This window comes from Aulonocara stuartgranti, assembly GCF_965226115.1.
Source record: "Aulonocara stuartgranti genome assembly, chromosome: 5".
Classification (NCBI taxonomy): Eukaryota; Metazoa; Chordata; class Actinopteri; order Cichliformes; family Cichlidae; genus Aulonocara; species Aulonocara stuartgranti.
In genome coordinates, this window is record NC_138943.1 from 32972141 (window position 1) to 32988760 (window position 16620).

General features: G+C 39.2%; 1 protein-coding gene across 1 annotated transcript in view; it reads left to right on the forward strand.

The window, feature by feature from the left end:
* cntn6 (contactin 6) overlaps window positions 1–16620 on the forward strand; it is a 135207-nt gene that overhangs the window by 93757 nt on the left and 24830 nt on the right. Inside the window, exons 13-19 of the mRNA XM_082532728.1 lie at window positions 5602–5729; window positions 6292–6464; window positions 8664–8781; window positions 11491–11649; window positions 12622–12771; window positions 13398–13468; window positions 13887–14121. Coding sequence (XP_082388854.1) covers window positions 5602–5729; window positions 6292–6464; window positions 8664–8781; window positions 11491–11649; window positions 12622–12771; window positions 13398–13468; window positions 13887–14121 — 1034 coding nt within the window. The remainder of the gene's footprint in view (window positions 1–5601; window positions 5730–6291; window positions 6465–8663; window positions 8782–11490; window positions 11650–12621; window positions 12772–13397; window positions 13469–13886; window positions 14122–16620) is intronic.

Genomic DNA, 16620 nt, shown 5'->3' on the forward strand with positions numbered 1-16620 from the left:
CAAAGTGCGAGATATTTGAAAGTCAAAGTACACTGGTTTGAGTATCCAATTGTCTGTTTCTATCAAGAAGAACATTCTAGATGCTAAAAAGTAAATCTGACCGAAGTGCTGTTTATTTCACAGAGCGACTATATTTTTAGATTTCATTTTCATGTCGATTATCACATGCTTCCTCTTTCTTTCCCCCCTGCTCCCGCTCCAATCATTATGTACAACCACATTTCCATAGGCTTTCCTTAGCTCTGCAGACCTGCCTCAACATGCGACCAGTGGGATTGATTATTTATCATATTTTCCATCGGCCAGTCTTGAGGAAAGGGAGAAAAATTACCCAGGCAGCACATTTGAACAAGAATAGAAATTCACAGCTTGGAACGCAGTTTGTCTACAAAGTAGATAGTTCTTTACGTTTCTATTTGTTTTTGCAGCTCATTGCTCCTCGGGTCATGTTCTCAGTGTGCCTCCATCACTCAGTGTTTGATATTTTTGTCAATAAATCAGCGCAAAGCACCCTGTGTCAGACATGCTCCCTGGGTCTTAGCTTGGCCCGAGCAAATACATATTTATTCTTGGAAGCCAATATGAAATTGTTTGATTTTTTTGAGCTGGCTGCTCACAGCATTTCTGTTTGATTTACTGAATCCAAAGGTCACAACAGGAGAGCATTATCTGCCTCATTTATGCGTGTGTTTCTGTGATTTCCGACTTCTCTGTTATCAACCGAGGTGGCAAAATAAAATTCCAGGGCGTAACGTAAAGTAGTATAAGCAAAGTTGTATATTAATGTCAGTCTGAACAACCTGAAAATATTTATTTTTTCATCCACTCATTTTATCGTTAAAGGTTGATTTTCTTATTAAAATGTTTCTGAGCCTTTCCCCCACGAGTGAGCAGAGAAGATCGAGCAGATAAAAATGTTTATATACTCAGCTGAATCATCTTCAGCTATTACGCACTCTTGAAGCAATTAGCGCAATGAGCTTATTTGGCCTCGATTTCCCCTTTCAGGCAAAATACAGGTTATCCTACCTTGTCAGCTCTTGGGAAGAAATACCTGCAGACTCTAAAATTCATCATGCCGATATAATCTTTTTTTTTGGTCAGGCCACTTGTAACACTAGCCCATGAATCACTCAAACATAAAAAAGACATCCTACTCATAGACTGACCGGTGTTGTGTCTGCACATGACAGATAACTTAGCCATGAGATAGTTTTAAATAACAGTATATTTAGGCACTTAGTCACTGGCAGGCTGTTGCAAACACATCATTTGCTCCTTGAGTCTGACAGACATAATACTGTGTTTCTCACCAAAAAGGTGATTCCCAAAGAGCTATTGGCCAGAATGTTGGTTACAAGTAACGGCGTTACTAACAGCGTTACTTATTTCAGTAACGAGTAATCTAACTAATTACTATTCCTATCGTTGCAACGCCGTTACCGTTACTAACAAGAAAATGCGGTGCTGTCACGTTACTTTTTTTCAACTAACAGACGGTTGAAGCTGTGTTCAGATTACGGTATCTTATATCAGTCGCAGGGAAGTAGCTGTAAGTAGGGATGAGTACCGGTAATGGCACTGGTTCTGACATAAACGGTAGTAACCAGAACGAAAAGTAGCGCACATTTCGGTGCTTTGGTTCATACACTTTGGATTCTAGCCAATCATTTTACCTTTCCAAGGATAGTAGGCGGGCCCAGGTACGTACGTTCTTTTAGAGCAGAGCTACAGATGAAAAATGCCCAAGGCGAAGCGCTCCATGCGCACAGCAGAAAAGGGTCATTACCATGTAAATGTGTGGTTAATTCTTCAAAAATGTATTTTTTTTTTTTTAAATTTTTTTAGGCATCTTAATAAAATTAATTTATTTCTGCTCTTAAATACCTAAAAAGTTCAACTGGCATGGTGTCCAATTGTGTGCCAAAATTGGACATTTTTGTACAACGTCTGGATATTCATGTATTGACAGTGCTGTAATTTTTCACTGTTTCACTTTACAAACATAAATCTTTGCACAGTTGATGTTTATATGTTGGTTACTAAATTTCTGTAATGAAATGTGAACTGAGGCATATGCTAAAAAAAAAAACTAGGCGAGGATAAAATCTACTTACTTTTTCTGTGTTTCTGTGTTCTCAGTAACTTTGACACAGTAATAGCTGCTTCAATATTTACACCTCTGATGAAATTTCACAAGTGTTAGCTTTATTTTGATACCAAGATTGTAAGCACAGAGTTTGTAATTGCAGAGAAATAATCAATAAAATTTGGGCATTGCATTTTCGAGCAGGAAACTAAGAAACCCCTTTGGGGCTTAAGAGGTTAAGGTGATACTGTGCAAAAGAGGTAACACCTCAAATCTGATGAAACACCTGGCAACGCATAGTGTTTTTTTAAAAGCCGAGAAATGCACCGTATTTGATAGCTCGCTGCAAGACCTCACACCGAGCACATCTACTGCCGGCGTGGTAAATCTCCATTAGTGAGTTAGCACGGATCGCCCCGTGCGGGGGGCTGGACGGTTCTTATCATTTTGCAGAAAAAAGGAGACTGCTAAAAATAAAAACATAAGAGGTTTTTGGACAAAGTTTGTGCTCTCCATTCTTTAAGCACCGGTTTGAGCACTGTTTCAAAAGTACGTAGTTTGGCACCGGTATCGGACAAAACCTAAACGATACCCATCCCTAGCTGTAAGTAATCTGGGCGCTAGAGCTTTAAGCAGCTGCGCTCGCTCCGGCGGACGGCAATCACGATCACTTTTTGGCACAACACCTGGAGCTAAGGGGGCAAAACAATGGCATGAGTGCTGCTGTTTGATTGAGGAAGAATAAAGTAGTCACGGTAAGCCAATCACATGACCACTTCAAGATGACAAAGCAACAAGGTGATATATACCAGTTTTTAAATTGTGTTGATAGGCCACGTAAAACCATGATGTAGATGATAAACAATATATATGCGGCATTTTTTCCTCAATAGTTTTGTCTCGTCTAACATCTAAGGACAGTGCAGCGAGCACTCTCTGCTTATGAGCAAAAAATTTAAAAAATACAAAACAAAAAAAACGCTCTTTCCTGTTGGTGGAAAAATGCACCATGTCGACCAATCAAAAATGATATGGCAACATGACATTTGGTTGTTTAGGAAGAGGGGCAAGTTTTAGAAGTGACGGCGAGAGAGAGAGAGCGAGAGAGACAGCAGAAAAAGAGAGAGAGAGCGAGTATGTACATATTGAATGCAGAACACCTGATTGTTATATAAATAGTTTGAAATGGTTATAAAAATAGAGGGTAAAAGGTAAATAGCCGCAAATAACTTTGTTGTTTGCAAAATTTGTGCATATGATTTTAAAATTGACCATTTATATTTGCATTTAAAGTTATGAAATATGATTCAATAAACATGTTTGTGATTGTCAAAAATTATAACGTTTTCTACTCGGATTTTATGTTTTTGTCTGATTTTAGATCAATTGTGTTAATACAGTATGTCAAAATGAAAACATAACTGTAAATTCAGACACGTGTGGTTGTGCTGAAAAGGATGATACCAAACAAGGCAAAGTAAATAGTTTTTAAAGGTGAAATGTGGAGAAAACATCAAAAGTGGTTAAAAATGGCCAATTATACCCTGGAGCCCAGAGGGTTAAACGTTTTTTTAAAGTAATGAAATAGTTGCTTTTCAAGTAATTAATTACTTTTAGAATCTTGTAACTCAGTTACTAACTCAGTTACTTTTTTTGAAGAAGTAACTAGTAACTGTAATTAATTACTTTTTCAAAGTAACTTGTAAAGATTTGTGGAAACTGGACAAGAGAAAGAACAAGATGTGGCAAGTGAATAGTATCTATAGTATCCTGACACAGGATCTGAGAGATGCATTTGGCTCTTCACCTATATATGTTTGCTGAAGCCTCATGAGAAACGTTCTCAGTGGCTGTCAAGAAGCCATTTTTAAGCAACAGAAATGGGGAAAAAAGGCTGAGGTTCATCAAAATTAGCAGTAACAGGTCTTGTGGAGGGAGGAATCCAAATTTGAAATTGTTGTATGTGTATGTATGTATACTTTATTGATCCACATGGGGAAAGTCCTCTCTGCATTTAATCCATTCACTCAGTGAAGCAGTGGGCAGCCACCAATCCAGCACCCGGGGAGCAGTGTGTAGGGACGGTACCTTGCTCAGGGGTACCTCAGGGTAGCCGTTCAGTGGATTCAAACCCCGACCTTCTGATCATGGGGCCACCACTCTACCTTCTGCCCTATCCCTGCCCTGTTGGTTCAAACAGAGGAAGCCAGAAGAGAGACAGAGAACAGTGAGTGCCTACAGCCATGTGTACAACATGGTGGAGGCTCTGTCATGGATTGGAGCCATATTTCAGCCAGCGGTGTTGGACACCTTGTCTTGAATAGTCCTTGAATATTTCTTGATCTTGAAAACTTTAATTGGCAATGATCCCAAACACACTGCCAATGCAGTAAAAACACAAAAAGTCCAGAGCCCTGTCCTGGACATTACTGAAGCAGTGTGGGACAGAAAATGGGACAAAAAGAGGTCTAAAAAACTTTGAATGTTCTTCAAGAAACCCAGAGAGCTATTCCAGAAGACTATTTAAGGAATAGTCTTGCCTAAGAGAGTTCAGCTTGTGTGAAATAATAAAAGGTCTCATACCAAATATTGACTTTGAGCCTTATGAGAATTGAACAAACTCTTTTTGCCTTATATATTGTATTTCAGTGTACTATGCCTACACTTATGCCAATAATTCATGCATCTAGTTCCAATTTTCCTGGTGAAATAAAAATAAAATGGGGATCAGTTCAAGGCACCTGCACAGTACTACATATGATTTTATATGACATATTAAATATATATATATCTGTTTTTCTTTTTTTTTAAATGTAATAATTCCCCAATCACAGTCCCCAAAAGAAGCCCCACCTTTATTGACCACAGAGAGCTCCTGTATCAAAGGAAAATGTAGTTCACAAAAGTAAGTCACCAGCTGTTTCGCTCTTACAACAAGGCCATCATTCCTCTGTGTAGCTGTTGTTTTACTCATGTTTTTGTCTCGCTCTCTAATCAGACTGCCAGGCTAATGCTTTTTTCAAGGTGTGATTCTTGTATATCACCATATTATTGCATTTCAGAAATGGCTTATAGCATGTTGATATAATCGCCGCATGTTGTAGAGCGATAAGGCTGCAGGTAAAGATCCCTCTCTACAGCGCTGCTCCCCTCGCCCTATCACTGTCCCGCCCGGCCCCGGTGGCCTGTTGTGTGTCCAATTAATATGTGCATTTAAGCTATTGTGCTGTCAATACTGTGCTGACCCTACAGCAAATCTGTTCTGCTTCAGCTAAGATAATTGTTATCTTTTGAAGCGTGCAAATAGATTTTTGGAATAGATTCTAAAGCCTTCATTCAAAAAGAATTAAATGGAGAAAGATAAAAGAGAGAAAGTTCAAATGGTTTGAGAAATGAAATCTTATCACAGCCAGAGCTGGTCCCTTTGATTCCTGACATCATTGTTCATTCAGTTAATTACTAAAGAAGTCATAAAGAAGTGGGTTATTTCAGTTTTGTCTCTCTCTCCTCAGACGGACCATCATGGAGGATGGAACTCTTCGTATCACCAATATCTCCAAATCGGATGGAGGCAGGTACACATGTGTGGCCAGAAACCGTTTTGGTACTTCCAGCAGCACAGGGACACTGGTGGTAAAAGGTATTCTTTTCCATTTTTTCTTTTTTTAGTGTACCTTCTAAGCCGAGGGTTTAAACTTTTGTTAGAGGGAAAAAAAATAGTAGCTCAAGCATGAAATGGATAATGAAATATATAGCCGTTTTATGTTCCTGCCGCTCTGACAGACATATAAGTCATCCGAGGTTTTGTCAGCTCTGAGTTATTGTTCATGTAGCAGAGTGGGGCAAACCACTGACGTCTATAGCTGTGAGTGAAGAATATTTTCATTTAATTTAAAAAGAGCTCCTGTAGCATTTTCAGATTTGGGGTTGTTAAATGATGATTATTATGGAGAACGAGAGTGAGAGAGTCATTTTATTTCTTTCTAGTTGACACTGTGATTGCAGCGTCTTTAATTATTCATTACTGAGTTATAGGCAGCTTTTGCTTTTTAAGTGAAGTTATTTAAGGTCGCTTAATTACACTGCTAGACCAAAATCTGTCTCGTGATTCTGGGCAAAATAAGCTTCATTACCTTATTCATTTGGCTGATAGCGACACCGTGCTGCATATAGTAACAAGTCAATGTGTTTTTCTCCCCAAGAGCCCACAAAGATCATAGTTCCACCCTTGAGCTTGGATGCCAGCGTGGGACAGAGCATCGTGTTGCCCTGTGAGGTGTCTAGTGATTCGTCCCTGAGCCCCATCTTCAAGTGGTTTTTCAACGGCAAAGCTATCGACTTCAACAGACAGGAGCACTTTGAGATGATTGGAGGGGTATGTATACATATGATGGTTAGCTTTTTTGCTTTGTGTTTGATGAAAATACACCACGTCTGTATCTGTCACAAACATGGTGGATCCAGTAAAATCCAAATCAATTTCAAACATACAGTGGAAGGAATAATTATTTGATCCCTGAATTTGTAAGTTTTCTGACTTTTGAAGATAGGAACAGTCTCTCATTTTAATGAAGAGAGGCAGAGTACCAGACATACATCCAGAGAAAGCACAGTCCATAAAAGCTATAAACTGATTTGCATTCATTGAATGAAATAAGCTAGTCATTATTCTGTTTTCCACAGAGTGGCTGTGTGCCCATGTGGCACAGTTAATCCCATATATTTCTGATCCCAAGTTGTTATGTATATAAAGCACACCTGTACACAGAGTCAGTTTCATCATCATCACGGGCAAGACCAAAGAGCAGTGCGAGGACGTCAGGGACAAGATTATAGACCTGCACCTCACTGGCTTCATTATTCAGCCTCAGAGGTTTCCATCTGAAAAAAACAAAACAAAAAAAATGGAACAAATGGAAATATAAAAATGGCAACATGTGGTTTTAGGAGGACCTACATGTGTCAAAATATCCCCATCACTGCCCACACAGGCCCCACATCTTGACACACGTTATTGCAGTGAGTCAGGAAACGCTATTGTCCTGTTTTCCAGCACAGACATGCATCAACTCATCATAACAGCAGCAGCTTAATAGCTGTTGCTCCCTTGGCTACTTCTGTATAGGTTACAGCTATCAAATGACAGAGTACTGCATGATGCAGTGTGTTGCCATTTAACTTTTTAAAAATATATATTATTTACCCATAAAAATGTCAGCTAATGGATGTATTTCATGATCATACTGCACAATTATATCAGGTACATGCCTGAAACTCTGTAAATTGTTGTTCCGCAACAATTAGACAAACATGATTAAATATGTAAATATGTAGATAATCTTCCATTCAAATTTTAAGCCAGCAAATTGAAGTTGGTTCAGAAGAAATGGTAGCTGGCTGACCGGCTGACAAAAACACATACATTTGCTTCTAAAACTCACTAAATATATTGGGTTAATAAAATAATATGTAGCGATTAGTGAGCTCAGGCAATCTGTATGATAAACTCAGTTAACCTCTTCATACCTATAGCGTTATAGTCAATGAATAAATTCAAATATAGTATTTTGTCTGTAATTGTTAAGCTTTTGTGGTCCTGGAATTTAAAAAAAAAGGTTTTGAATTCCCTTCAGTGTTTGTGCTAAACTAGGCTAAATGGTCCCAGCCTGTCTCTGAGAGAAGTGAGTGGTATCACTCTTTTCTCTGGATTCTATGCTAATTAAGCGCATTTCTCACCCTGTCAAATTATTCCTTAAGGTTGTATACACTGAACTGGTCCTGTGAGAACATGAAGGCACCAGGGGAACTGGTATTTGTAGGCTAGCTCCATTTTAAACCCACGTGAAAGCTGTGTACATTCAATTCAGACGCCAACAGATATTACTGTGAGTCGTGACGAGGGAGCCTATAAGGATGAGACTCTAGCCCAGAGGAGATCTTAGTGCAAATCAATCAATTTGAGCCTTCACAAAGGAGCCAAAATTTTTGTGAATGCAAGATTTATGCTTTGTCAGGTTGATCATAGCAGGGCCACTGAAGCTGCCGTAAAACACTAACATTTCACAGTGAGCGTAATGACAACAGATGTTTGACTTTTCTTTAAAAATATTCAAACAAACAAAGAGTCTCTGTGTTTCTCTGGGAAAAAACTAAACAAAATACGAGTGTGTGTGTGTGTGTGTGTGTGTGTGTGTGTGTGTGTGTGTGAGAGAGAGAGAGAACAAGCAGCAACAAATTGAAAAAAGCATCTCTGAAAATTATTCTTGGAGCCACTCAGCCGAGTTGTAAGGTTAAAGTGTAAATACAACAAATACTGAAAACACTGAAAACAAGTCAATTTTGTGTAGCCTTTCTTACAACGTAAAACCAAATTAATTTCTTTTGCCTCTTTTTTTTGTGGTTGATTATTCCAAGCTCCTTTTGTGGAGGATTTGCAGCACATGGCTGAGAATGAAACTGAATGTGCTCCTGAGGATTTCCTATACGTCTTTTCTTTTTTCACTTTGACTTTGCTGCTTTTGGTGGAGGTTTTTTCTTCTCCGAGACTTTCAGTCGCATATGTCTCTGTCATCAGGGATTTGCGGGTGACCTGATGGTGAGGAACATTCAGCTAAAGCATTCTGGGAAGTATGTGTGTATGGTACACACTGAAATCGACACAGTTTCTGCAGCAGCAGACTTAATTGTCAGAGGTATGCTTTTTCCTCCTTACACTGCTTGTCATTTTGTAGTACTCTGCATGTCTGTGTTTCTTAAGATGATGATAAGAGCTGTATCACCGACAGTGTAAAGAGGGAGACTTGTTGCATGTTTCATTACTTGCTGATATAATTTCCAACAGAAGTTTTAAATCAGGCGATAAAGCAGAAAACTCCTCTACATTTGACATTGAGCATTTCAGTGTTAGCAGCATTTTCACTGCTGGTAAACAAGCTTTACTCTGTAAAGACATGTTAGCTCCCTTTTCTGATTTCAGAAGGAAAATATTGATGATTTTCAGCACTGAAAGTTGTTCTTTTAATACGACACGGCCGCCTGTATTGGCGCGGTTGGCTTGTTGCAGGCAATGCAGACTCAGGTTGCTCATAGTGCCGTTGACTGATCGATTTGACTGGCAGACGAGAGCCGGTTCAAATTCAGCCAGGAGAATGATGCTGCCAAACGAAAGGAGCCCGTCTAGACATAAAGACAGGGCTTTGTAAGCCATCCCCCCGATGGTGTTACACTCAAATTTGTCCCAGTGGCTTTAGTGGAAATATGCCAAAAGAAGGCATTTCTACACATGAAAAGATGCAAAGCAACAGTGTTCTGCATATAAGATCTTTTGTGAAAAAAACATTCTGTGATTAGTGAGTATAATTTGGATTTAACTGGTGGCACAGTGATGTTTTTTTTTCTTTTCTTTTCTGCGTATTCTGCTTTCGTCTAACAACACAACGACATGGAGGTTAGGTCAACTTGTGAATGTAATTGCCCGTACCGTCTTGCTTGGACAGACTTGTTGGATGTTGGCTAAGTGGTTAAAAAAAACAGATGGGTAATTAAGCATATGTGTCAGTTAAATTAGTCCTGTTAAACAGATACTCCTGACACGTGTTACCCAGTTTCCAACTTTCAGGCTGATGACTGCAAAGTCTTTGAGAAAATAAAAGAAGTTAAACTCATTGCCTCTTATATCACAGTTAACTTGAAGGAAAGAGTAAGTTGCCACAAAAGCTTCAAGGGTATCTAGAAAAACAGTCTTCATGCAAGAAAACATTTTATAAAGTATGTTTTTAACTGATTTCATGCCATAAATGTTACTCTGGGGGAGAGCATTTTTGATGTTTAAACTCAAGGATTATAGATATCCTACATACCCGTCTCTTTGGTTGATGTGCCAGTAGTTTAAGTAGAGACAAAATATGTCTGTGACCCAGGCACAATAGGCTTTATTCAACAACGTAGAGTTCAGGGTGCTTGCTTCTACACAACCTTCAGAGGTGTCCGAAGCTCCAAACACTTCCTTTGTCTCTTTTTATTCCATTTTTATTATGTGTTAGCATAGCTTATGCATATGTTATGCGCCTTATAGGCTTTGCCAGGGAGAACTGTGAGATGAGAGACAGACTGTGTCAAGCTTGCTCATATTTATTCTCGAGCTTCAGTTGAGTTTAAATCTGTCAAAACCTTGAACCAAGTGTGCAGACTCAAGTTCCATTTGAATTTGCAAATATCTTCACAGACACTCCATCACAACCATGACTTATTACACAAAGGAAATACATGATAAAAGTGCAAAGGTTAGACTAGGCGTAGAAAGAATGGTCTGGGATAATCTGAGACGTTCAGATTAACAATGCAGGTAATAAAGAGTCTGCCACCAATATAGATTATGCAGGTTTTCCATATTGTGTTTTTATATGCATAATCCAAAACCAGTGTTGTCGATGCTCAATCATCTTCCTACAGAAGTAGTTAGTCGCATTGAGAGCACAGCGCTACTTTTGCAGATTTGCAGGGCTTAGCAGGAAATCCCATGTTGCTGCGTTCCCTGATTTTAGTGAGAAACCAACTGAAAAATCTGCCTTTTTCCCAAATCCTTGGTAATTAATGTTGTCTTTTGTTATTATTACTTCACTTACTTTCACTTAGCAAAAAACACTGAACCTCCCTCAGACAGAAAATCCCTATTGAGCAAAATAAGCTCATTCTACTACACAAAACTTGTAAAATGAAATCTTTACTGAAAAACTCATCCAAGGGTCTCGGCCATGCAACATATCTTCATAGAGATAAAAACGTATCATAATGTAAGTAGGTACACCTACTTACAGTGGGCTAGACAACATATAATGTTATGCACAATTTTACCTCTGTTTTTTCTGGACCTTAGTCTTAACATGGATACATTATCTAGTCCTAGTTTATAAGTATGTAAAGACAAGGTTACTTAAACCTATTGTACAGCTAATCTGTGAAACCCAGTGATAAAGAATAAAGGCATTTTTGAAATGTATCTACGTATTAAAGCTAAACAAACCTCCTAAAAGAAAAATATTCAGCGACCTGTTTCTCTTTCTTTTGTTGTTTTTCTTGCTGGTGTGAGGCATACATGTCTCCAGAAACTAAATAGGTCAGATTTCATGATGAGCTCACTCACTGTTTTCTTGTTGTACTTGTTTTTTTTAACAATTAAAGCATTAAAAACACCCCAGTCTCTGATAAAAGAAGTGTAACCTGCGTTCCCACTGATCTGTGATATTCGGTGTAATAATTATGGTGGTGTCACAGCCTGTTATATCTCCTGTTAGCTAGGTTATGAATAACACCTGCAGTGGAGTCTCAAAGCTGACGTGAGCTCATTTGTTTAGGCTGCTGCCGTACAGTGAGGCTGATGCAGGTGTCTCTTCTTGTTGCAGGACCTCCTGGGCCCCCCGAGGGCCTGGTTGTGACTGACATTACTGACACTACTGTGCAACTGTCTTGGGGCTCTGGACCTGACAACCACAGCCCTGTTACTAAGTACATGATGCAGGCCAGGACCCCCTTCTCTATAGGCTGGCAGACTATGAGGACAGGTACAAATGCACCACCACCGTCAGGCAGTTATATTTTTATTGAATGTGTTTTTTATCATTCAACGTTCAAAATTCAGTGTTCTTTATGGTGATTATAAATGAACATAATTAAGGCAATGCATGATATAAATACAAAATACAATATTTAAAAACAATTTTTTTGATGTATTAAAAGTTTGTGCATATAAACCATTTATGACACATTTCACATGTATGACATGTAACAGAGGAAAGCTGAAATGCTTCGCAGCTTTTTCAGTGAATGAAGCTGTTTAGTGAGTTGTGAATAGCTCCACAATAAACAAGAAGTCTTGATGTAGAAATGCAAAAAATTCTTTTTACTCACAGAATTTTATAGTTACATATTTCCTGGTATTTTTCTCCACGCAGTATCGTTTGCACATAAGTAGCATCGCCCTTTCACTGATCTATAAAAGTGACATATCCTGATATTTAGTTGGTTTCAAAATTAACCACCTTTCCATTGTAACTTTATTGTCCAAAAATAAAACACAGGCTGCACTTCTGTGTCCCCCTCAGAACCACCGGGAGGGGAGCTATTGTTCACTGTACTTTGAAATGTATTTTTTCTAATCAAAATGCACGTGTACTGAGGGCTGATTTACCATCATTAAGTAAATAAATATCAGGTATTCACAGGAATTTCTTGCCACTTTTGGCAATACAGCCTAAAAATCCTTAGTCCCGCAACAGCTTATTAATTGTGGTTATCTAGTTGTGTTACTGTTTAAAATAGCATTGCAAGATGCTGATGCACCTGTGCGATCGACAATAATTATGATGCTTGTAGAGATGCTGACGAGCTGTAATTAAACTGTAAACGTCATAGTTTCATTCCATGCATTTCATTGGTATATGAACTACTTATACTTGCTGGGAACCAAATGTGAATGTGACACATGAAACATAAAAACACAAAACACATGTCAATTCTAAATTCTTTAATCCTAGTTCCTGATTCTGTGCCTGGACAGATGATGCATGCCACAGTGAAAGAGTTGAACCCCTGGGTGGATTATGAATTCAGGGTGGTGGCAATCAACAGTGTTGGTGTTGGAGAACCCAGCACGCCATCAAAACAGATTCGAACCAAAGCAGCAGGTACCCTCTCGATTTGTTGTTTCTCTTCATAACAAATTAATCAGTCCCACTTGGAAAATGTAATTTAACTGTTTGATTAGTTCCACTTTTTGTCCGTGCTCCCTGTGATGTTTCAAATCTGTTCTATGTTTTCATGCCACTACTTTGATTACTCAGTCGCACGCGGGAAGAGTGGAAATTGAGTTACACTTTTAAAATGCTTTTTAAAGTATCAGCACTAAGCTCTTGTGCACTCTGGAGCATGTGTTGGGTTTAATTAGTGGTTGCATCAAGAGAAGCGTCTCCCGCTCGCACATGCCACGAGACACGGCCGTGAGCGAGTCTTTTTTTGACTGGTTAGCTGAGTAATTCTATCCCGCTGGTTGAATCACAAGGGAACAAGTTTCCCGTTGAGCCTCACGCACAGGGCTGACATATGGCACTCGGCTAATAACGGCGGCACACACGGGTGGTAATGCCACTGTCAACAAAAACCTAATTCCTCTCCTGTGTGATTAACCCATTTTGTGTAAACAGAAGCTCCACATAGTGCCTGTGATCCCCTTATTTGAACTACTTCTTGCACCTGTGTCAGACATAACAGTCAGAACTGAGGGATGAGCAAGTTTCCTTTTGTGTCTGTTTAGTTCCCAAGGTTGCGCCGATTAACGTGAGTGGTGGCGGAGGAGCTCGAGGAGAACTTGTTATTATGTGGGAGGTAAGAGGATCATGGGCATTTCTGAGTGGGCATTCATTGTGACAGAGTATTCTTCTTTTGATGAGAATGGAATCCTGGCAGGTTACTGCGTCTGCAGCAGTCTGGCTTCAGTGGAATGGCTTTTAATTAAAAGGCAGAGCTTTTCTGATTTGCTGCCTGCTGACTCCCCCTGTTGTGTAAATCAACAAGGAGATACAGAGCCAGTGCAAATTACACGTGTGTAAATCCAGAATTAGGTGACAGCTTTACATTTTTTGGATGTGGGTCAAAGCACGGAGAGGTGCTGGATCCGTTGATTTGCTCAAAACTTTGTTAGACATAAAACACTGTTACTGCTTTACTCTTTTACAGCTGCCTAATTTAATTTCTGCTCACAGTTGTTTGGGTCAAAGGCGTAACTTTTCTGTCCCCATCTCAGCCAGTTCCAGAGGAACAGCAGAGCGGAGAGGACTTTGGCTATGTTGTAGCTTTCCGCCCACTTGGCAGCAGCACCTGGATCCAGACAGTGCTGGCATCACCTGACGCATCCAGATATATTTACAGAAATGACAGCATCGCACCCCTATCCCTGTTTGAGGTGACAGTGGGAGTCTACAACAATATGGGAGAGGGGCCGTTCAGCCGCGTTCTTAGAGTGTTTTCTGCAGAGGAAGGTGAGCGTCTTCACGTCCTGCAAATATAAATACTTATCCTTTCGCTTTTAGCTGCAAATAGGGCTTTCACGACAACAGTGTATTGATGATAACTGTATGATAACAATGTAAAATACGCATTTTGTGTCAATTACTGTATTTTTCGGACCATAAGGCACACCGGATTATAGGGCGCACTGTTGATGAACGGGTCTGTTTTCATACATAAGGCAAATTATGCGAAACAAAACAGTCAAATATGTTAAACTTTATTCAACTCATTCACAATAACTCAGCATCATTCGGTTGTAACACAAAAAATACAGAACAATACACTCACTTTTTCAGTTCATTCCACAAATCCATCAAATTCTTCATCTTCACAGCTGCTCTTGTTCCCGTGTTCTACTGCGTGACTGATAGAGTTGGAAATCTGCTTCGTAAACATGTGTCTTAACAGCTGACATTTTGGGGTCCTTATACACACACAATACGGTAATATTATGCTGAAGCACAGTACGAATTACTCTGTGAGGCTCCTGACTATGGTAGCCATAATGCTCCGACAATCCATCAAGTGGTGCGGCTTCGTAGCTTACCAAAGTCGTACTAAAACATTTTTTGACAGATTTTTGAGCGCCGTGTACCACAGAAAATCGGTTTGAGGTCAGTAAGCACAACCAGAATTCATACATAAGGCGCACCGTCGATTTTTGAGAAAATTAAAGGATTTTAAATGCGCCTTGTAGTCTGAAAAATACGGTACACACAAAAGGCAATATCATAAACAACTGTGTCGTTGTCTTTAGTTTTTTGCTTTTGTGCATTTATGATTATAGACTCCATTAACTTGTACTTTGAGTTTACCAAAAAATGGGATGAGATATGGTATCAAGGTTTTTCGAGGAACAAGACAAACTGGTGCAAAGGTTAGGAGAGTTGTAAGTTTGAGTGTGTGTCGTTAGTGTGAGGACATGCTCTTGTCTAGTCTAGTCCAGGATCATTGCAACAGAGGGACAGAAAAGAAGAAGAAAAAAAAAGAGTCTGCCTGGAGTCACAGATGATGGAGTAGTACAGAAATAAGTCTCAGAGCAGGTAGCTCAGCAGGCAGCAGTTGTTGTTCTGTAGTTAACAGGTAAAAATCAAGTGACGCTCATGTTTTATGTAGCTTAGAGAATTACACCTGTGTTTAGATTTTTTTTAGATTTCCCAAAAGATCTGACAAAAATATATTTTTTATTGTGTAGAAGTAAAAACATGTGCATTAATAACCAATGATCCCTCTAATTTTTCATGTGTCTGAGCGAACACACCAACTCCCTGAGCGGTCCCTTGGACCACTGTGAGCAACAGCAGACGTGTGCACTGTGGTCACGCCAGCATCGAATCCATCCAAGTTACATGGTTTATTAAAATAATCAAATTACAGCATTTACATTTATGTCGGACTACTTTTAATTAACTGCTTTAGCCCACTTACAATGAAAATGTAAAAAAAAATCTTGTTCATGACCTGTGTAGCATGTTAACACTATTGGAAGTAAAAATAACTTGAACTCCAATTTTGAAAACACAACTTTCTTTCTTTCTTTTTTTTTTATATAAAGCTGTGAATTGTATTTTGAGTATGAGTCTGTGGTCTGGGAGAGAGTCTGTAACTCTCTGTCTGCAAAATACAGTATATAATGACCAATGTTGGGCAATTAATTATATAGTTACTTCTTCAAAAAAGTTACTGAGTTTTGCAAACAACAAAGTTTTTTGCAGCTGTTTACCTAAAAATGCAGCCAAGGCGTTTTTTTAAATAAACATTTCAAACTATTTACAGAACAATCAGCTGTTCTGCATCAAATCTGATGCCACACAGATTATTTGTGCCACTCCAAAAATAATTTCTGTCCACGATGAGATAAAGGAGAACAACAGCCATTGACTACACTACACACTAACTACACAAGATTTGCGCTAAATGTCGCAAATCTCTCACATCTCAAAACACCGCCGTCACTCCTAAAACTTCCCCCACGTTTCTTAACAACTAAATGCCATGTTGCCATATCATTTTTTGATTGGTCGACATGGTACATTTTTCCACCAATAGGAAAGGTTGGGGGTTTTGGTTTTGTCTTTGCTCACAGGTGGAGAGAGCTTTCGAGCGTTTTCCTTATAAAACGCAGTTTTTACCGTTTCTTCCTGCAGTAAATATAAACAACGATAGTATTCAGGAAAAAAACAAACATTGCAAATATTTTTATCATAACTCTGGTTTTACGTGGCCGATCAACACAATTTAAAAACTGGTATAAAGTCCAGACTTTTCCGTCAATTGTTCCGTCTGTCCTGCTCACATCTCCAATGGTTGTACACGTTGTCATTAACGTGGCTTCACTCCACATCAGCCACGCCGCTTTGCTAGCTAAAACGCCAGTGTCGACACATAAGGACGCTGTCGTAGCCTGTCAACGACGTCGATTAGCTGCGTATATACGAATGTGAATCGCATCATTGGCTGGACTACGG